At 34.8% G+C, this 24,217-nt stretch overlaps 1 protein-coding gene across 1 annotated transcript; it reads left to right on the top strand.

The window, feature by feature from the left end:
- The first annotated feature begins 4,950 nt into the window (after positions 1–4,950).
- LOC120072153 (uncharacterized) lies at positions 4,951–6,168 on the top strand. The gene is made up of 3 exons (XM_039024566.1): positions 4,951–5,091; positions 5,203–5,646; positions 6,091–6,168. The coding sequence occupies exons 1-3, from the start codon at positions 4,951–4,953 to the stop codon at positions 6,166–6,168; spliced, it is 663 nt and encodes a 220-aa protein (XP_038880494.1).
- Positions 6,169–24,217: the final 18,049 nt, after the last annotated feature.

Below are 24,217 nucleotides of genomic sequence, written 5' to 3' on the forward strand. Positions count from 1 at the left end.
ACGGTTGAATCAATTGATAATTGAGTAAATTTAAATCTAATTTTTAAATTAATTAATTAGTGAATTTGAATATAAAGTTTGATTGATGATTCAAATTTTAGTTAAATTAAACATATTATGAATTTAAGTTAAATTTCATTGATCATGTTGTGGATTAAATTTAAATTTGATTAAAGATATTTGGTGATATTCACATGTTTATGTTGCTTTAATTGTACTGTGTATGTAATTATTAAGTGAATATTGGTAAAGACTATGTTCTTCCTCCTTTATTTTTGTACAATAATATTATTATATTATTGTGTCTTATATTTTAGATTGAATTGGTCAATAATAATAATAATAATAATATGTCACCAAAGTAGCATCTATTATCTAGATCGGTTTAATTATGAAATATAAGATGTGCGTATTCATGAATTTATGCGGATAATTATCGGTCCAAAGAAAGATAATTATTTGACCAAATTGTGGGTATGCAGGTGGTAATGAGTATGTGGCAATTATAAAGATTGCTCATGTCAAAAATAGTCGGTCCAAAGAAAGGCTAATTTTTGACAGAGTTTATTATCAATACTTTGATTACTACGTTGAGAGTACCATTTATAATTGGTGTTTTTTTGCCCAAAGGTTGGACATTAATGTTGTGCTAGGTATCTTGTTAAAGGGGCCCACCATATGTGAAATTATTTTGTTTTATTTTAATTGTGAGCATATGTTTTGTTGTTTATTGTTTCAGTTGGTCTTACTCAAATATCTGAAAATCTGAGTTCAATTCCTAAGTTGAATGGATTGAACTTCAAGATTTGGAAGGAAAGCCTAGAGATACTTCTCGGGTGTATGGATTTGGACCTTGCATTAAGGACCGATAAACCTAATTCTACTGAGAAATAGCCAAATACGGCTAATATAGAGAAGTGGGAACGGTTAAATCGCGTGTGTCTGAAGATCATTAGGCACTCCATTCTGGAGTCTTTTCGGGGCTCTATCACAGAAAGTGAAAATGCCAATAAGTTTCTAGCTCAAATTGAGAAATATTTTGCTAAAAATGAGAAAGCGGAAGCAAGTAGTCTTTTGACTTCTTTAACTTCTATGAGGTATAAGGGCAATGGAAACATAAGGGAGTACATTATGGAAATGTCTAATCTTACAGGTAAATTAAAGGTACTTGATATCGAGATAAATGAAAATTTACTCGTGCATCTAGTACTTATCTATCTTCCTGCATAATTCACTCAGTTTAAGATAAGCTATAATACTTAGAAGGATAAATGGAGTATTAATGAGCTTATCTCACAATTGTGCAAGAAGAAGATAGGATTATGAGAGATGACAGAAAGTGCTCATTTGGCAACAAGCTCTCGTGAAAAGAAGAAAAGAAAATTTGTGGATGCTGCAGAAGGGATCTCAGCAGAATAAAAACAAGAAACAAGCTACTGAAAATCCTTGTTTTTTCTGCAAAAGGAAAGGACACTTCAAGAAAGATTGTCCCAAGTACGCCAAGTAGCGTGTAAAGAAGGGTAAACTTCTTACTTTGGTTTATTCTGAAGTTAATTTAGCTTTTGTACCTACAGATACTTGATGGGTAGATTCTGATGCTACTACTCACATAAGTATATGAATGCAGGGTTGCCTGTGGAGGCGTCCACCAAGTGATGCTGAAACATTTATCTATGTGGGCGATGGCAAAGTAGTTCCAGTTGAAGCTATTGGAAATTTTAGATTACTTTTAAAAACTGGTTGTTATTTGGATCTGAATGAGACTTTTGTTGTATTGTTATTTAGACGAAATTTAGTTTCTATTTCCAATTTAGAAAAATTTGGGTTTTCTTGTTCTTTTGGAAATATTAAAGTTAGTATTTTTCAAGATTCTAAGCTTATTGGTATCAATTCTTTAATTGATAGTCTATATGTGCTTGATTCTTTTGCTTCATTTAACAAGATCATGTTATCTAATTCATGTGGTACAAAACGTAAATTAAATAAGAATTCCGCTATATTATGGCACAAACGTTTAGGCCACATCTCTAAACAGAGAAGAGACTTGTGTCAGATGGAATTCTCGATTCCCTTGATTTAAGTAACTTCAACGTTTATGTGGAATGTATTAAGGGATAACAGACAAACATAAGAAAATTAGGTGCCAACATATGCTCAGACGTCTGAGAACTAATACATACAGACATTTGTGGTCCATTTCCTACGCCCTCTTGGAATGGGCAACAATATTTTATTACGTTCATAGACGACTATTCAAGATATGAGTACCTATATTAACTCATGAGATGTCTCAATCCTTAGACGTTTTCAAGTTTTTCAAAGCTAAAGTTGAACTTCAACTTGGAAAGAAAATAAAGGCTGTTAAATCTAATCGTAGTGGTGAATATTACGGTAGATATGATGGATCAGGTGAACAATGTCCAGAGCCCTTTGCCAAATACCCAGAGGAATATGGAATCATCCTGCAATACACTATGCCGGGCAAACCCAACATGAATGGTGTAGTGGAAAGAAAAAATAGAACACTTAAGAATATGGTAAGAAGTATGATTAGTAATTCTTTTCTACCAGAATCCCTCTGGGGTGAGGCACTAAAGACTACAACATATATCCTTAATAGGGTACCTAGTAAAGTAGTAGTTAAAATCCCTTATGAGCTGTGGATAGGAAAGAAGCCTAGTATTAGACATCTTCACATTTGGGGTTGTCCAGCTGAGGCTAAGTCTTATAGGCCTAATGAAAGAAATTGGTCTCAAATATTATTACCTGTTATTTTGTTGGGTATTCCGAGTGCTTTTGGGGTTTCAGGTTTTATGATCCCACTTCTAGATCATTGTTTGAGACAGAAAATGCTAGATTCCTTTAGGATGTTAAGTTTGGGGAAGATAGGAGAAGATAACAAAAGGAAAGTTGTCTTTGAAGAGGAATTGGTTTCTTTTTCCTCACGTGGTTATAAATGATGTTCAGGTTCCAATTCCTGACTTCATTATTGAACCAATTATAAAACAAGACAACATTGATGTCCCCGTTATTGAACCTGAAGGTCAAACTCAACAACCTTAAGAAGTGTCACTAAGAAGATATAGTAGAGAGAGAAGAAGTGCAATTTTAGATGATTATATTATGTTTCTTCAAGAACATCAGGATGATGTGGGCATAATGGAAGATGATCCAATCAACTTCCAACAAGCTTTACAAAGTTCTAACTCTAAAAAATGGATAAGTGCTATGGAAGAGGAAATAAAATCCATGAAAGACAATGACATTTGGGAACTTGTCGAACTGCCATCATGAGTGAAACCTATAGGTTATAAATGGATATTTAAACCAAAAGGGATTCACATGGCAATATCGAAAGATATAAGGCTCGTCTTATTGCAAAGGGTTTTACTCAAAAGGAAGGCATTGATTACAAAGATATTTTCTCTCCGGTTTCATCGAAAGACTCTTTAAGGGTAATCATGGCACTTGTAGCTCACTTTGATTTAGAGCTACACCAGATGGATGCAAAAACTACGTTTCTCAATAGGAACATTGATGAGACAATTTATATGGTGCAATTGAAAAGCTTTGTGTCCGATAATTCAAAGTCTTGTGGAGTGCAAATTGAAGAAATCCATCTACGGTCTCAATCAAGCCTTTCGTCGATGGTATCACAAATTCCATGAAGTGATAACCTCCTTTGGTTTTGATGTGAACATAGTGGAAGATTGTGTATATCACAAGTTCAATGGGAGTAAATCAACCTTTCTGGTGTTATATGTCAATGACATACTCATAGCTAGTAATGATGTAGGTTTATTGCATGACACTAAGAGATTTCTCAAAAGGAATTGTTGAAATTAGGGTTTTTGCACTCTAGGGGCCATTTTGTCTTTTTCATTGTACCCTAGGGTTTCCCTGTTCTCTATTTAAGCTGTTGGTTTGTTGTATTTCTTTGTATCATTTTTCTAATAAAAATCTCTTTATCCCATGGTTTTTCTTCCTAATTAGGGTTTTCCACGTAAATCATTGGTGTGCTATTTTCTTTTCCCTACTCTATTTTTCATCATGGTATTAGAGCATGGAGACGAAACCCTGGCCACCATTGAGGAAAATCCAACAAGAGAATCCCAAACCAGTAACCCAGATATAACCAGTATTATCCAAAAAGCCATTGACAGGTACTTCCAAACCCTTCTTCCCCACTTCCGTGAAGACCAGCTGTTGCCGCCCTACCCACCGCCGGTCATTTCCTTCGCAGACCCAACAACCAGCTGCCAGACTCAGCGACCGAAGACTAGTGAACCAGCCGCTACCCACTCGATCCAGCCGCGTGCAGATGAAGACAGTAGTGAACAAGTCGATACCCACCCGGTTTGGACGCACGCAGACGAGGGCGACAAGCGGCCGGCCACTCGAATCCTGTCCGACCAATCTCAGACGCTGCTGATCGACACCTTGGAGCCTCGATCTGCTATACCCACCACCGACCATTCCAGATCTGTGATGCCCAACGCCAATTAGTTAAGTTTTCGTCCGTTGGGGTTGCTGTCAGCCATCTCCTCTCAGATTAGTGTCTCATCTCAACCTATGCCGCACCAAAGGACAGATGGAAGAAGTATGTGTATTTTTCAGTCAGGTATGAGCAACCGAATGGGGCAGTTTTCGTCGATCACGGATGAGTTTGGAGGGGGTGAGTCTTCATCATACCACTAGGACCAAGGAAATATAATCAAAGATCAAGTTACCCAGTTGCAATTGCAGATTAATCGACAGAGCGAGATGTTTCACTAGTAGCTTGCTGCTACTGAAACATCCAAGAACCAACCATACCCTTAAAACTCGGTAACTTCGTTCCCTACTTACCCCTCAAATTTATGTCCTGGAACTATAGGCAATTCTTTTGGAATTATTATAGGAGAAAAGTTAAATGGTGATAATTACTTCTTTTGGTCTCAATTTATTAAAATGGCCTTGGAGGGCCGTCATAAATTTGGATATCTGACAGGTGAAATACCAAAACCAAGTATCGGTGATCCCCAAGAGCAAATGTGGAAAGGAGAGGATTCTTTATTGAGGTCGATTTTGATTGGAAGTATGGAACCTCAGGTTGGAAAACCTTTATTGTATGTAGCTATAGCCCGTGATATTTGGGAGACAGCTTAGAAACTCTACTCCAGGAGACAGAATGCCTTACGTTTATATACTCTACGTAAGCAGGTCCATGAATACAAACAAGGAACGATGGACGTTACTTCTTACTTTAACAAGCTATCTCTGTTGTGGCAAGAGATAGATTTGTGCCGTGAGATGATTTGGAATTGTTCGTGTGGAGGAGTGTTACATTATCAGTCTGAAGAAACGGATCGCGTGTATGACTTTCTTTCAGGACTCAACTCTAAATTTGATACAGTACGCAGTTGTATATTGGGGACCAGACCTATACCATCCCTAATGGAAGTTTGTTCTGAAGTTCGCTTGGAGGAAGATAGGTCGAAGGCCATGAACAGTACACTTGTAACACCAACAAATTCAACTGTTTTCAAAACATCAGGCCCTGTACAAGATAAACAGAACACTAAGCCGCCCCTAGTGTGTGAACATTGCAAAAAACCTGGCACACTAAAGATCAGTGCTGGAAACTTCACAGTTGACCGCCAAATGGTAAGAAACGGCAGCCAAGTCGGGCTTTTTTAGGCGAATCTGTTACTGGAGATACTCAAACTCAGAATCAGGAAACTACTCAGAGCACTACTACTATAGTGGGTGTAAGTGCAATCGCCCATACAGGTACTTTTCACTCCTTTGGCCTTGTGAGTATAACTGGAAATAAATCTGGATATTATACTCAAGAGCCACAGATCACTTAACTGGTGTTTCTGATCAATTTTTATTTTATAACCTGGTGCTGGAAATGAGAGAATCAGAATTGCAGATGGGTCCTTTGCTCCCGTTGCTGGAAAAGGACGAGTGTCCCCCTTTTCTGACTTAATACTTCTAGATGTGTTGCATGTGCCAAAAGTGTCTTACAATCTATTATCTATTAGTAAACTTACAAGAGATTTGAAGTTTTGTGTTGTCTTCTCATCTCATGATGTTATTTTTCAGGATCTGAACTCGGGGATGACGATTGGCACTGCCCGGCATGATAGGGGACTCTATTTTCTCACTGAAGAGGATATGTGATTGGACTAGTTTATTTTCTTCCCATTTTTCTATTTCCGAAACTGATTATATGTTATGGCATTATCGCCTTGGCCATCATAATTTCAAGTATATGAATTATTTGTTTCCTCATCTTTTTCGCAACATTAATATTTCTAAATTAAAATGTGATATGTGTGTCCAGGCTAAACAACCTCGTGTTTCTTTCTCTTCTCAGCCCTATAAGCTCTCTAAACTGTTTACTCTGTTCCATAGCGATGTCTGGGGTCCTTCACCAGTCACTACCATAACTGGGTAGCGTTGGTTTGTAACATTTATTGACGATCATACTCGTCTAACCTGGGTTTTTGTGAAATCCGAATCTCCATTTTCCTACTTAAGTAAGTGTTTAAGGGGTTAATTAGGAGAAAGTTAAATCCTATGTTATGTAAATAATCTAATAATTTTATAATTGTCATAATAATTGTAATAATTGTAACCTTCTGTGGATCAACAATTAGTAAGAGTGAATGTAAACTATAATGGTTCAGTATTATAGGTATGATAACCATATTTGATCCTGGAGTACGAGTAGAGAGGACCGTAAAAGGATAAAAAGAAGAGAAAACCTTGAAGACTTAAATCCTGAATAGTGAAGAAAGGATTCAAGAGCTAAGGAAAATATAGAAAATTATTTGGGAAAATTTGTGTGGAAGTTGCACGGAGATAAACCATATTCACAGTAGCTACGAGATTGGAGAGAAAGTTTGAAAGAAAATGGAGAAAGCGAGATTGAAGAGAAAATGGAAGAGAACGAGATTGGAAAGAATGAGAGTGGAGAGAGCGACACCAGCGAGAGAATGGGAAAAGAGCGAGATTGATTTGAGCGAGAGAATGGGAGAGAGCGAAATTGATTTGAGCGAGAGAATGGGAGAGAGAGCGAGATTGGAGAAGAGCGAGAGTTTGAGCAAGGAAGTTGGAGAGAGCGAGAAAGTTAGAGAGAGCGAGAGTGGAGAGAGCGAGAGTAGAGAAAGCGAGACCAGCGAGAAAGTGGGAGAGAGCGAGAGCAGCCTGAACGCCTCATTTGAACATCACGCCCACGCGATCGAAGGAAACCGCCTGTGCATCGAACGGTCGGGCATTTATGCATTGAATTTGGCCACGATCTTATAGATTATGCATTGAAAACCCGAAATTGAATACAAATAAAGCTTGAAGATGTAAGGGCAAACGTCAATTAAAATTTAGGTGTAAATTCTTAAACCCTAAGAAATTATGTTTGATGCGTTTAGGAAGAACACATTGAACTAAGGTGAAGTCAGCCTACATTGATAAAGGGAGGATTAAACATTTGGCCATGCAGCCAAGTAAGTGGTGTCAACACCATAGGAGGTTTGGATGCCTATAAATAGAATCGTTGGGATTTCATTTTCAAATCACAAATCATAAAATTCGTAAAAAGAGGGGGAGAGTAGAGTGCATTGAACAGTGAGGGTGGAGGAGAATGTATCAAACTGAGACGAGAAGATCTCCCAATCTACTCGAGCGTTGGTGTAATTTAAAATCCATCTGAAAGATAATAGAGACTAGTTTTCATGGTGAGGCTGCCGAAGAAGAAGATCTAAGGAATTGGGTTGGAGAATGAGAAAAATACAGAGGGGTTGAGCTATTGGGTAAGCTGGGCCAGTCTTTATATTTGGATGATTCTGACTGAACCATGAAGAGTTATGAGCTAAGATTTTATGGTAAGCTTCTTGAGACATTTTAAAGTAGTTATTTAGAAGGAAGTATCTCAAAATAAGGTATATAACTATGAGTAATCTAAGCTGTAATTTGGATCTGGATTCTAGGGGTAAAAAGAGAGCTCGAGGTAGAAAAGGGAACTATTAGAAAGGTTTCTAAGCAATTAAGGTGAGTGTTATAGTTTTGATAGTTAACATATGTTGTGAGTGTTATAGCTTTATAGTTAACATATGTTGTGAGTATTATGTTGCATTAGAAAATACCATCCCTGTTAGCATGATAATTTTGCTAGGTTGGTATGCGTGGTAAAAGCTATGTTACTCCAGAGCATCATTTGTTATCACTGTGTCTTTGATAAATCAGTACGTAATGTGAATATTATAGTTGTATAACCTGAACATCACAGTCTTGAGGTGTTAGATTTTACTATCGTATGAATTATAGGGTTGCTGTCATCCCTCGCAAGCGTTACAGTAGAGTCCATTGTGAATACTCACTTAAGTTAAAAGAGAAGTGCATCGTAAACACTATGAAGCCATGCTCAGTACTGTGTTATGTAACTTAGTTAATATATATCACCTTGATGCTTATCACACAACTTAAATAGAACAATTTTAGCTGAATAAATAGGTACTGTGATGTTGGGACCACCGTGATAAATGGTATGTCTTGTGAATATGTACAGTCCTTGTTAACTATACGTGTGTTGCGAATAATTTGTTAACCCTACACGTTTACATAGGGTTACATACATGAGTGGATACAAGCTATATGCTTTGATAATATGATGATTTCCATGATATTGCTTGTGTGTGACTATGGAAACTGCGATTATGCCCGGGATGTGGTTATCATGTGTAACAAAAGGTGCTTGACGGGAAATAATGGTCGGCTTCAGTCGGCGGGAAAATTGGTCGGCTTCGGTCGGCGAAAAATAATAGTCGGTGACAACCGGCCGGAAATATGGTCAAGTACCTATGCATGACTAGCGGGATAAATAAAATAGTCGATGTACACATTGGGGGAATTGGGGTCATAGGAAGGTTTCCATAGATGATTGTATTGATTGATGATATGATATGCATACTACGTGTAGCTTTTGGGATAAAGATTACTGGTTGCATGAGACTATCTTTGACTGTGCATGAGTTATAATGCGAGTGTTGGCATGTGATTATTTCCCAAAAATGATGATTTTCAAAATGATTTTCATCTTTAAAAGAACCACTCACTGGGCTTAGTGGCTCACACTCTTCAAAATATTTTCTTAATCCCCCCCAGGTAGAAGAAGATGAGGAGTTCCAGGATGCTACTAAGGTCAAGGTCTGCCACGTGCCCCAATTACACTTTCGGAGGTTTTTTACGATTGTCGTTGTAAACTTTGTTGTTAAGTTCTTAAGTTGTATAAACGTTATTTCACTATCGTAATAAAAGATGGGCTTACTTAATCCGTTATAGTTTATCTCCTTGACTTAATCATTCCGTCGTGTATAAGTTATAGTATGGTATCAGAGTTTCCACAAGAATCATTAGGCAGTAAGTGTCAGCTCAAGGGTTGATAACTACTGCAGTCGCATCCCTCTCTTAGGCTAAGAGGGTGGTCTGGGGGCGGGGTGTTACAGTTTTCCTTTTGACAGATAAATCAAAATTCACTTCAGTTTTCCAACAATTTTACAATTCTATAGAAACCCAGTTCAACGCTAAAATCGCTATTCTCAGGAGTGATAATGGTCGAGAATACCTTAGTAACGCCTTATGCGAATTCCTTGTCTCCAAAAGTCTTGTCCATCGTTCTCGTGCTTACACTGCTCAACAAAATGGAGTGGTCGAACGGAAAAATCGTCACCTCGTAGAAGTTGTCCGTTCTCTTATGTTGTTAACTTCCCTTCCCTCTTATTTGTGGAATGATGCTATCTTGATAGCAGCCCATCTAATATACCACATGCCATCTCGGGTCCTAAAATTCCAAACCCCTTTTGATTTCTTCAAAGAGTCTTACCCAAATTCCAGACTTCTTTCTGATGTACCTCTTCGTGTCTTTGGCTGTGTGGTGTTCGTTCATACACACGAACCTAACCTTACCAAGTTTACCCCTTGGGCACAAAAATGTTTTTTGTAGGGTACCCTCTATATCAGTGTGGGTACAAGTGTTATCACCCTCCTTCTAGAAAATACTTTGTCTCTATGGATGTGACATTCTTTGAAGATCATCCATTCTTTCCCAATGGTTCTCTTCAGGGGGAGCATTCCAGTAAAGAAATCAATTGGGGTCCCAGCTTTTCTCCCTTACCTGAACCTAAACCCATCCTTGATGTGAGTACTAACGTACCTATCCTCCCAACCAAAAAAGTCCCTTGGATCACATACTATAGAAAGAATCTCAAGAAGGAAATAACGCCGCCTGTTATCTCTCCGGCTCTAGTTCATGAGTTTGAACAGAGATCAGTTCCAGGTACTAGTAGTCCTTTTCCTGATCATGATAATAAATGTGACAAAACTGATGCTTGTGTTGAAAATGTTGAGAGTAAAAGTAGGGAAGATAACGATAGCAAGGATGTGATTGAGGTCGATGATGGTGCGGAGACAAATGGTTGTGTGACTCTTGAGGACATGGTAGAACCTGGAAAAGAAGCATATCTTATTCCCGTTGAAAAAAATGTTGAGAGTGGGAAAATAACAGAAATGGAGGGATAATGCAGTATGTCAAAAGAAAGTAAAGATAGAGATGTATCCCTTGGTCTTCCGATTGCCCTAAGGAAAGGTATGAGATCATGTTCTAAATATCCGTTGTAGAGTTACCTGTTCTATAGTAATTTTTCTCCTGAGTTCAAGGCCCTCACTACAAATCTAGACACAGTGGTGATACCAAACAGTATACACACAGCAGTGGAAAGTCCTGAATGGAAAGTCGCAGTTATGGAAGAAATGAGAGCTCTTGAGAAAAATCATACGTGGGATCAAATCAATCTTCCAAATGGTCATAAAGCAGTCGAATGTAAATGGGTGTTCACAATGAAGTATAGGCCCGATGGAACTGTTGATAGATACAAAGCCAGATTAGTTGCTAGGGGTTTTACTCAAACTTTTGGGGTTGATTATTCCGAGACTTTTTCGCTAGTTGCAAAGCTAAACACAGTTCAGGTCCTCCTTTCTGTTGCAGTTAATAAGGATTGACCCTTTCACCAGCTTGATGTGAAGAATGCCTTCCTCAATGGAGAACTGGAGGAAGAAGTCTATATGAATCCTCCTTCAGGATTCGAGAAACAGTTTAATCACCGAGTGTGTAGATTGAGAAAGTCTTTATATGGGCTAAAACAGTCACCAAGGGCTTGGTTTGGTAGATTTACTATGTAAAGTTGCAAGGATATAAACAGGATCATTCTGTTCATACTCTGTTTACTAAAAGGTTTGTATCCAGGAAAATTACAGTTTTGATTGTCTATGTTGATGACATTGTTATTTCAGGCGATGATACCTCAGAGATTAACCGATTGAAGGCAAAGATGGCTGAGGAATTCGAGATCAAGGACCTTGGAAACTAAGATACTTCCTTGGAATGGAAGTAGCTCGATCAAGAGAAGGAATTTCAGTTTCCCAATGGAAGTATACCCTGGACTTGCTTAGGGAAACAGGTATAACGGGGTGCAAACCAGTTGATAGCCTTATAGAAGCAAATGCAAAGTTAAGTAATATGAGTAAAAGTGTTCCAGTGAGCAAAGAAAGATATCAGCGACTTGTTGGGAAATTAATATATCTATCTCATACTAGACCTGATATCTCTTATGCAGTGAATATTGTAAGTCAGTTCATGTAGTCTTCATACGGAGGACACATGAGGGCAGTAGAGCGCATTTTGAGATATCTGAAAACCTCTCCAGAGAAAGGCTTGATGTTCAGGAAAACTGAAAAACGATGCATTGAAGCTTACACGATGCTGATTGGGCAGGATCTGAAGTAGAAAGAAAATCAACATCAGGGTATTGTACCTTTGTGTGGGGCAACCTTGTTACATGGAGAATCAAAAAGTAAGGTGTGGTTGCCAGAAGTAGAGCTGAGGCAGAATACAAGGCCATGAGTCCGGGAATCTGTGAAGAGATCTAACTTGAAAAAGTTTTGGAAGACCTTGATCAAGAGCACACCAGTCCAATGAAACTCTACTGTGATAATAAAGCAGCCATAAACATAGCAAATAATCCTGTTCAATATGATAGAACAAAGCATGTGGAGATTGACCGACATTTTATCAAGGAAAGACTTGATAGTGGCAACATTTGTGTTCCTTATATTCCTTCCAATCAACAAATTGCAGATGTCTTAACAAAAGACAGCTGTTTGACGCATGTGTGAGCAAGTTGGGTCTTATTGACATCTACGCCCCAACTTGAGGGGGAGTGTTGAAATTAGGGTTTTTGCACTATAGGGGCAATTTTGTCTTTTTCATTGTACCCTAGGTTTCCCTGTTCCCTATTTAAGCTGTTGGTCTGTTGTATTTCTTTGTATCAGTTTTCTAATAAGAATCCCTTTATCCCGTGGTTTTTCTCCCTAATTAGAGTTTTCCACGGAAATCATTGGTGTGCTATTTTCTTTTCTATACTCTATTTTTCATCAGGAATTTTGAGATGAAGGATCTTGGTGATGCTTCTTTTGTATTAGGAATTCGAATACTACGAGATCGTTCTCAAGATATTAGAAGATACCCCGATCGCTAAAGGTGATAATTTTCATTTAGGTCAATGCCCCAAAACCACACTCGAGACTAAAGAGATGCAGAAGGTTCCCTATGCATCGGCCATTGGAAGTCTAATGTATGCTCAAGTATGTACGCGTCCAGATATTGTGTTCATAGTTGAAGTGTTAGGCAGATATTTGAGTAACCCGGGGATGGATCATTGGAAAATAGCCAAATGGGTTATGAGGTATTTATAGAAAGCAAAAGATTATATGCTCACTTATCGAAGATCAGAAGTTTTAAAGATCATTGGGTATTCTGATTCTGATTATGCTGGATGTCAAGAAACTTTGCGATCCACTTCAGGCTATATCTTCATGTTGGCTGGAGGAGCTATATCCTGGAAAAGTGTTAAATAAATACTTATGGCTTCTTCTACCATGGCTGCAGAGTTTATAGCATGTTATGAGGCATCCGATCATGGAATATAGTTACGAAATTTGTCACTGGGTTGCAGACAATGGTTGGCATAGAAAGACCACTAAAATTATTTTGTGACAATAAGTCGATAGTGATGTATTCCAACAATAATAGAAGCAATAGAAGTTAAAGCATGTAGACGTGAAGTTTCTGGTTGTTAAAGAAAGAGTTCAGAATGGTTAAATTTCGATAGAACACATAGGAACAAACTCTATGGTGGCAGATTCATTGACTAAAAGTTTACCACCTAAAGTTTTTCATGAGCATGTTACTCACATGGGTGTTAGTCACTTTTCTGATTCCATGATTTAGTGGAAGTTTGTTTTTAAGGATGTTCTTTGACCTTAGTTTGTTTATTTTCTATATAGAATAAAGTTGATGGTTTATGTTTTATTATCTGAACTCGTTTATCATGCATGCAATTTAACATAAAGTTTTTAAGAATGATCTCATTAAGGAATTTGGACCAATTGGAAACAGATATGATCTAGATCACTTTGTATATAGTTTCTATGCTATCCATCTATACTTGATCTATGTCATTGAATGTATTGGAATTGGTGATCAAGGAAGGTTTAGTTACAAGGGTAGTGACGAAAGCCACCTTGATTCCGTACTAATACAGGAGATGGACCAAATTGAACTAAGGAGGAATTCTATTATTGAAATAATCTGTTTATACACGCTTAAGATTTATGTGATTTAATTATATCAAGTACACAGACATAGCCTAAGTGGAAGATTGTTAGACATATTTAAATAATAATACGTTTAATTAAAGTATAAGCTATGTATGTGGATTAATAATTTATTACATTGGGTTATTTTATTAGACTGGGCGCTATTATGTGATCTAATTAATTAAGGCCCTAGATTCCTAATTGAGTATGGACTTAATGGATAGAAGCCCATTCCTGGTTAATTAAGGTTTAATGAGAACCCTAATTGAACTAGTATATAAAGAGACCTTAGGGCTATGGTCTCCAATATACCAAAACAATAAGCACTCAATCTTTCTTGAATCCCATCTAGAGAGAGATCCCAGTAAGGACATTCGGAGTTTTGGTTGAGGAAGACCATAGTCATCTATCATCATCTTGAAGTTATCAGTAGTTTCTCAATTGAATCCAGTATGTTATTATTCTTGAAAATTTTGCATGAATGATCCTAGGGTTTATCTATTCAATATAGATTTAAAGTATTTATGCTAACATACACTAGTTATCTCAACAATCAAAACATACCAAAACGTTGCGACGTTGAAGGCCCCTCACAAAGTGCCTTGGAGAGCAAATTAGAGCAAATGCCTCTTCATGCGCGCATATCAAATGGAAACACCGCAGTGCCGCAAGGAAGCATTACAATGCTTGCCTAGCAAACTATCTCTATGAATAGCACGGGCATAAGTGTCGTAGCGCTTGTGTAACGTCGAGCCTTTCCTTGCTTGATTTCATCGTTCTGTCTCCCGTTGCTTGCTAATTGTTCCATTTAAGCTCAAATTGCATCCAGATCATCTCGAAGGCTTCTTTTGCTCAATAACCTATCTAAGAATTAAAATAAACATTAAATTCCTAAGAACTAACACGATTTAGGATGATATTTTTTATATTTAACTATTTATCATTTTGGTATGTTTCAAGAGGAAATTTTGATTTTGAAATTTTGTGGTATTTTATGTTTTATCTTAAAATTTTGTTTTTTATTTTGGTTGTTGAGAAAATTGGTATAAGCTAAGAATTGAAAAATTAAAAGAAATATGAGAGTACCTAGATGATAAAAATGAGAATATCTATATAATTTATTTTAAATTTGGGTTTTTCGAACTTAAAAAAAAGTTCAAACAAATTGATTAGTAGGAGCTTTTTTTTTTTTGAATTTTTAAAGTCATTTTTATCACAAGGAATTAACAGTTTTTATTCAAATTCTAACGATGGAGGTATTTTTGACCTTTTATTAAGTTAAGGGTATTTTTTTAAATGTTTTGAAAGTTCAGAAGTATTTTTAAAATAAAACTTTAATGGATTCCATTCAAAACTAACGACAAGGGTAATTTTTGAATTTTTTTTAGAAAATTTAAGGGCACTTTTGAAACTTTTGAAACTTTAGGGGCATTTTTTACCCAAAGTGTAAAGTTTAGGTGCATTTTTTTTTAATAATTTAACCATAATTAAAATAAAAAAATTTAGCCTATTAGCCTAATCCACCACAGATATTTTATAAAGGATATTTATGTTGAGTTTTATGACCTAAAACTCATGGTTTGTAAACATCAAAATTATTCTGAAAATTCAATAAGATGTTATTGAATATATGAATTGCTTATTTCGTTTTAGAAATAAATCCAATAAACTAAAAGATCCATAACTATTATATGAGTACTTGAACTTTATGTGGAAACATAAAAGTAGATCAGGCTCGAGTAAAATAATCAAAAGGATCTATAGTATATGAATAAGATTGTGTGCCTTATTCTGGTAACACTATTGGATGCGGCCTGCTCTGTAGTTGTTACAAAGAGTTGTAAAGTGTTACAGACTGTTGGGGTTGATGCCCTAAATCTCGTATGGTCCTGCAGTTTGTAGACACTTGTATGTACAAACTTTTTGTGATTTATAATATTTAATATTTTATTCACTTCAGTTTATAAAACATGAGACATTTTAGCTGCATTAACCACAAACCAATAAACTAAGATCCCTAGTTATCGTCGTAACTTAAGCATGTATGTGGAGACATACAAGTGAATCGTACTTTAAGTGATAACCTAAATGGTCTGTAATATATGGACAAAGGAGGGATACCTTATCCTGGCGATACTACGAGTGTGGCCTGCTTTGTAGGTGTTACACATTTTTTAAAGTGCTACAAATGATTTGATCCTGATCATTCGTGTATTAGACATGTGAGCAGGGATACTCTATACAAAGAAGTTTGTATAAGACCGGACCATGAAATGTTTAGTCTCTTTATATAACGTTGTTCATAATTGAGACTTTCATTTCACTAGGATGACCATAGGTAATATGACCATAATCCTGAGTGAGTTGTGAACTTCTTCCTGCCTATGAGGACGGTCATTTGATTTTCATGAGTGAGAGTGGCAGATCATCGACTCAAACCTACCACTTTAGGGATTCGTCTGATTGGGGAGATGGGAACTCAACTACACAAGATGGAATTCACTCATTCTCTGATGTAGGGGTAAATAGATAAATTGCTCTCTTAAGGGCTGGGGCTTGAACAATGTGGTGCCATGCCTTCTCTTGGCCCGAGAAGGGTTTAGTCATAGTAGGACTATGATCTATTGTTCATTAGAGGAATTAGTGGTACTTAAGGAGTTAAATGTAACTACAGGGGCAAAAACGGTAAATTGGCCCAGCTGTACTTATGAGCAATTTGTGAAGGGTCATCGTATTGTTGATTGGTTATATCCAATGGACACAGAAATATATCTGTAGTGTGAGGAATATAGTTGTCGGTCTTTAGTGGAGTGTCCGACAGTTAATGGGTGGTGGATATCGTGATTAAAGAGTTTAGTTAGTTATTCACGTACCGTTGGAGCTTCAAGCTATAGGTCCATAAAGTCCCCTTGGTAGCTCAATGGATTCAAGTTGAGAATAGTTTTTAGGTTAGTTTGAAATGTTCAAATTAATAAGAGGGAATTTTATTATATATGATAATAATTGATTTAATGTATTTGATACATTATTACTTGATTGGAGGAATTAATATAAATATGATTTATATTAAATGCCATAAAAGAGAAAAAGAACTATGGTTTGTATGTTGCATATGATGTAATATTAAAACTATAGGTTATAAATATAATATGATAAGTTAGTTATCGTATTTATTTATAAATTATTAATTATGAGATAATTAATTTTCTTTTTCTCCAATAATCGTCTTAGTGGGTGGTTACATAGTTATTATGGCAAAGTGGATAAAATGAAAAATAGTTTTCAAATTCATTCCATGAACACACGAAACAAGTTATTGTTTTCACAATCGAGAGACTAAACGATAGAGCATCGAGTTCACTATACGATAGTACCTTTTACTATACGATCGAGCATCAAGTCTATGCGATAGACTTCTATTTGCTACACGATCATTCTGTCCAATACTCGATTGTTTACTCCTTCATTTCCTCCTCCCCTTTATCCAAAATCATACAGAGCCCACAACTCTTAGATTCTCACACCGAGAATACCGAGGTAATCTTATGGTGGTGTCGAGTTCTGTTCGAGGATCGAGGATCGAAGATCGAGTTTTACTCGCTAGTGATCGAGGAAGTTCCAGTTGCTCGTTACGTTCGAGTTGATTGCTGCGTTGCTAAGCGATCGAGGGAAATACGTGGATAAATGGTTCTTCAAAGGTATTATTTACTTGATCCTTTGTATTTATTTTCGAAGTATGCTGTAATTTAGTCTTTAATGCATAATCCGTTTGGAATGATTGTAAATGTATGTGTTCTTTCACAATGGAGTTTGGACCGATCCGCTTCCGCTCACTGGTCCTCTATATTTAGAGTTCCTTTACAGACGAAGTGATCCTGATTCGTACATGTCATGACATGAGGAGTGAGGGCATCCTATATAATGAGTATGCACAAGATCGGGCCATGAAATAAGTCACTCTTACTTTATAACGTTGTTTACTGTTTACGACTAACTATTTCACAACAATGACCTAGATAATTTACCCTTAATCCTGAGCTAACTATGAACTCCTATTTATTTGGGATCATCCTTAGATTTGCATAGGTGTGGGTTGGCTCAATAACGGTAACTCAATGAGCCTTCCATTTCAGGGGTAAGACCGGGTAGATAGCTGAGGACATAGGGTGCAAGATGGAATTCACTTCTACCCACTTTTAGGGATAGTAGAGAGGTTATTTCCTTAAGTATTGACTCGGGGTCTTGAACAAAGAACCCCACCCTTTCATTAGTTTGAGAGGGACTCGGTTTGATGATCGGATCACAAATCAATTGTTCATTAGAGGATCAGTGGGACTTAAAGAACAAGAGGTAATTTCGGGAGTAAAATAACCTTTTGACCCAGCCGTTATTACGAATAATCTGTGAAGAGTTAACAACTTACTAATCATGATTAAATCGAATGGACACAATATATCTACAGTGAGGAGAGTGCAACTACGGGCTTTAGTGGAGTGACCCAGTAGTTAACGAATGGAGGTTAATTCAGTGTAAAGAGTTTAGTTAATTAATCTCGGATCGTTGGAGCCCATGATCTGTAGGTTCACTAGGTTCCTCTACTAGCTCACAAACAGATTAGCCTTAGAGTAGCGTGATAAGTTGATTTGAAACATTCAAATTAGAATTAAGGGAATTAGTAATTATATGTGATAGAATTACATGTTTAATATTAGAATTAAACGGAATTGGAGAATCGATTAATATTTAAATATGATTTAAATATTAAATTCATGAATAGAGATTCATGGTAATGGAATTGGTGACAAATTAATTTAATATATTTAATTTTATTAGAAAATTAATTATTTAATTAATTTTGTAAAATTAATTAAATCTCATGTTTTAATTGAAATGTTATTTTATTTTGGGAAATCAAATTAAACAAGAAAATTGGAAATGGAAAAATGGATTTTTCCACTTTCAGCAGCTCACTCACTTTCCATTCTTCTTTAGCTCAATTAATTCAAGCATAAGCTGTGATTCATGAAAGGCAGTTAATTGCATGAAAGTCATGCAATATAAGGCTGGAATTTTGAGTGGAAAAGAGAGACTGCAATAACTTGCTGAAGCTGAGAATTTGTGCTGAAGAAGTGTTCTTCACATTGTGAAAAACCAGAAACCTTCTCTCCTTATTCCATTAATTCAAGCTTATTTTGAGTCCCACAACTCAATCCAAGGCACCAAGAGGATAGCAGGGAAGTCCTTGTGGTGGTTCTTGAGCAGAAATCAAGAAGATTGCAACTGAAGATCTTGAATCAAAGGTACTTCAAAGGTTAGTGTTGAAACTCTAGTTTATGAATATGCTTAGTTTAAACTCAAAATTAATGAATTAGAATGCTTAATGATCCTATTTTACTTCCGCTGCCTGCTTCCTGAATCTAGCAATTTGGTGGATGAATTTGAAATTAGAGGGTTTGATATTTGAAGCCAAACTTATGTTTGGACAATGGAATAAAATTCTCGGAATAAGAATTCAAACTCATATGTTTGGAATATGTTTTTTTTTTTTTTTTTTTTTAATGAATGTCATAAGTTTGAGAAAAATTTTCCTTCATCTTCTACCTTTTATCAATAGTCGTCGATAACAATCATTGACTGACTTTCGTGATCGACCATCGGCATTCGATTGACTGTCTTCATCGTTGACAATGGATCAATCGTCGTGCCTTCGGCTATTGATAGTTATGACTATCTTCAATTGATGCAAGATTGCCAGTGATAGTCAGTAATTATTGTCGCAGGTTGCCTGTGACCGTTGACTGTTGTCAACCTTTTTCCTCTTCCATTTCTCTTTCTTCATCCATTATCCCTTGGATTTCTCATTCTTTTCTCCTTTTTTATTTTTACAAAAATTAAAAAATAAAAATCTAACTTATTTTAGGATCTTCCTTGCTGAAGCTTGAAGTCGATTATGCTAGTCATGGATAGTCGAAAATTAATGTCATAGAAATTAATAGACCAAATGAATTAGTTTAGGATTACAAAAGACAAAGCTAATATAAATTTCATTTTAAAATGGATGATTGAATTTTTCTTTCAAAATTATCATAAAAATTGATCCAAAATATGCTAGATGTTATATAGTCACAAAACAACTATTAAAAAATAGGAAAAGACAATCAGATTATCTAAATTCATGTCTGCACCCCAAACACAAGCTTCAAAAATTCAGGCTTCCAAACTTTGCACCCTAAACAAAGGCATTTATGATTCTCAGACTTCAAAAACTCTTCAAATAAGCCATCAAGGCATTTGATTCCAAATTCGCACCCCAAACGCCTTAATGTTTTAAGATTTAGAAAATTTTCATATCTAAATTTAAGTTATATATATATTTTTCAACATTTTTAACCTTTTGATCCATACTCTCTCACTTCAATCCCATAGAAATTCCCATTCTCCATTTTTTTTTTGGCAAAAGGCACACTCTCAATAAAAGAATATATGTTTCTCAGATGATACAACTATATATATATATTATAGAAATTCAGATCCAATTGTTAAGATTTCTTTATATATATATTATAGAAATTCAGATCCAATTGTTAAGATTTCTTGAAATTAGAAGCCAAATTATTTGCATTTAGAGATTTCTTTATTAAACTCAATTTATTTGCATTTATGATTTATTTTTTTAAAAAATTTATGATTTATTTATTTAATTATTTATTTTTTAATTCTAAAACTTGGCTACATTTGTAAGGGATGTATGCTTTACTTAGAAAACAACACACTTAAGGAGTGTTTGACTCACCAACATGAGTTGAATTGAGTTGGTATAATATATCAATTCAATGTTTAGTTCATCAACTTTAAATGTTGGTGGAGTTGAGTTGATATATTTTGCCAACTTATCCCAACTCTTCCCTTTTCCAATGTTTTTGGGCTCCACCTATGGCGATTTATAGTGACTATCACTGTCACACTCCGGGGCCAAATCCGGACTCCAACAACCACCTTTGATGACAACTCCGTTGACCAACCCTGGGCTTCGTCAAACACCTCCGATGATAACTTTGACAACCAATCCTGGGCTCTGATAACCACCTCTGATGACAACTCTGGCAACCAACTCCGACGATGAATTCCAGGCTCCCGCAACCACCTTTGATGACAACTCCGGTGATCCAACTTCGATAACCACCTTCACGTGACCAACTTTGCCGATCAATTTTAGGCTCTGACAACCACCTTTGACAACAAACTCCGATGACCAGTTCCGACAATCACCTCCGACAACAAAACTCTGATGAAAATCACCTTCGATGATCAAATTTGATGACCATCTTCGAGCAAGCAACTTTGACGACCAACTCACCTCTGATGACAAACTTTAGCAACCAACTCCAATACTACCTTCATGCGACCAACTTCAGGATCTGACGGTAGTCTCCAACTATAAACTCTAGTGAAAATTATATTCGATAATCAACTTTGACAACCACTTCCGACTATTATAAGACTGATGATTATTAAATTATATTGTAGGGTTTTTGATTATGTAAATAATAATATTTTGTCTATATTAAGTACAATATTTATATGTAGAAATTTGTAAAATATATTTTTATTTAGTTGAATTCATATATCAAATGAGTGTTAAGAATATTTGAAAAGTATGTATGTAATTGAAAAATGTGTAACATATAACTAAAAAAAAAAAAAAATCATAAAATGGAGATTTTTTTTGCTAAAATATTTTATAGTAAGAATTAGTGAAAAATGAAGATTTGTTCTCTAATGATCCTCAAAATTTGGAGGAACTGAAAGTGAAATTATTGAAGAAATATGGTGGCATTCCATTGGTTGTTAAGACGATGGGGAAATTCTATAAAAAAATCATGATAGAGTAAAAATACAGAGGAACAATAGGAAGAAGAATAGAAAGAAGAAGATGATGATGAAATTCATAGAGAAAAATTAGGAGTCAAAAGTATTAATTTCTCTTTGATTTCTCATTTTGTTTAACCATATTTCTGCAATAAACATAGTGGGTCAATTGTTATTCATTGAAAAAAAAAACAAAGAAAGAAAGACGGAAAGAAAGCTTTAAAAATTAAAGGAAAAAAATTCAATCCATTTTTATATTCACACATAGATGGGTACAATTATTGAATAGAAAAGTTTCAAAACAAAAATAATAATCATAAAAGCATATTATTTAGAGTTAAAAAAAAATCTACACTAGATATCTTAAATATATGAATTTAACTCTACACCACAAACACAAACATATGAACTTAGACTAAATAACTCTGCAATCCAAGCACATATATATAAAATCCACAAATATATGAACTACACAGACATATGAACTATAGAATTATCTCAACTCAACGCACAAAACAACTCTTTAAAATTTCTAGCAAAGGTTGCTTTTGATGATGATTGATAGGATTGATTATCAAAGTATGGTTTATTTGCTTGAATCAACAACTTAGTTCAATGGTCACACTTCTTGTTCCTGTCTCAATGTTTACTAAAAGATGTTTGCCTTTGCCAAATTCATTTGAGGATTCTGCATGTCATATTTGTCCCTTAACCAAACAACTTCATTTGTCATTTGTTTCTAATAAACATGTATTTGATTTAGTGCATTTTTTTTGATACTTAGGCCCTTTTAAGAGCCTTATATATGCTAGATATAAATACCCTTTTAATATATGATTGCTCACGTTTGATCCAAGCACCAAGCCTTGTATTTTTTTTAATCAGTTTTTCACTCGGCATGTAGCTTGAGCTATTCAAAGTCTGATCAAATAAAATATTGATCCAACTAAATATTTGTAGTGCTTTAATAATGGACAAATTAATTTGTGTAAGCTCAATTTAAATTGAGGGAATTGATTTGGACAAGATTAAAATTAAAATTCATCTAAAAGAAATTAAAAGTAAAATTACGTAAAGATTAAGAAAGAATTTCACAAATAGAAAAATGTCAAACTATTTATAGAAATAACAAAAAAAAGAAAAAGAATATTGATAAATATTGACAGACTTGTATCAGCGTCTATCACATAGACATTGATAGACTTATATCGATCTCTATAAAAAAACTGAAATTTTACTATTTTATATAAATAATTTTTCTTATTTTTTTATTTTTGAAAATTTCCTAAAATTAAAAGAAAGTAAAATATAACAATCTCGTTTGTCACTAATCGGAAGAATGTCAAGCTACCATTAAACGTTTGTCGTTGAAATCAAATTCTTGATTAAAAGATGCTTATCACGTGTTGTTGTAAGGATCCAATTCTTAACCAAAATTATTTGATAGAAGCACCAATAATTAGACGCTTATACTTAAAAGGAAGATGAATACCACGGAAAAAATTGAGAAACAATAAGTTTAATTTTTAAAAACTTAATCTCATTTGTTTTTGAAAATTAATTCTATATCCTCTCCATTTTTTTTTATTTTTTTTATCATAGTTCACATTTTTTTCTTAAGTAAAAAAAATTGAATTTTTAGTCAAATTTGAAAAACAAAAATAAGTTTTTAAAAACTATTTCTTTTAATTAGTTTTCAAAATTTAACTTGGGTTTTTAAAACATCGATAGAAAATAGATAAAAAAAAAAAAAACTAAGAGGTTAAATGAGTGTTTATAAGCTTAATTTTTAAAAATTAAAAATAAAAAAAACTAAATAGTTACCTAACATGGCACAAATGATTACCAAATAAAGCTTAAATGATTAAGCAATTGGACCTTGATTAATTCTTAGTTCCTAATATTTGAAAATTAAGCTTATCAACCATATACTACTTCCATCGATAAGTTTATTTATTTTGTTATCCACTTTGCACTAATGTTTTTAAAAATCAAGTCAAATCTGAAAAATATAGTTTTCAATTTTCTTTTCCTTTTTTAGAATTTGACTAATCTTTCAAGTATTTATTTTCAAAAATAAAAATGATCATAAATTAGAAGAAAACAAATATAAAAATGTAATGTTACAAACATGCTTAAAAGTAAAAAAAAATTGTTTTAAATAGAAAAATTGTTGAAAATATTTTTAAATATAGTAAAATGTCATAATTTATCAATATTATTTTATTATGTTTATAAATATTTTAGTTCATTTTATTATATTTAAAAACAACATAGTCATGTAGATTGATCAAGGGAGATCTTTTGTTGGTGGGTGTCCATTTACAAGACTCAACTCCTAAAAGCATTACAGCTTCACTTTAGTATCTACCCATTTTATATAATTAGAAACCCCTACACTTTTTTACCGAGCCTTTATTTAAATATTGTAGTTTGACAAAATAATTAGAAAAATAACATGGTTTCGAAAATATTTAGAAAAATGTGGTAGTTTGGTAAGTATAGAAGGTCGAGTCTTGGACTCTCAATGATTTAATGGTTGGATTAAGAGTTGAAAACTCAACTAAATTAGGTCGAGACTTCAAGTCTTGACCATATGCAACTACGATCTCAACATATTTTATATATAACCGCAGCCTTAAGTCTTCCA

This window comes from Benincasa hispida, chromosome 2, assembly GCF_027475165.1.
Source record: "Benincasa hispida cultivar pf3 chromosome 2, pf3_genome.v1.1, whole genome shotgun sequence".
NCBI lineage: Eukaryota > Viridiplantae > Streptophyta > Magnoliopsida > Cucurbitales > Cucurbitaceae > Benincasa > Benincasa hispida.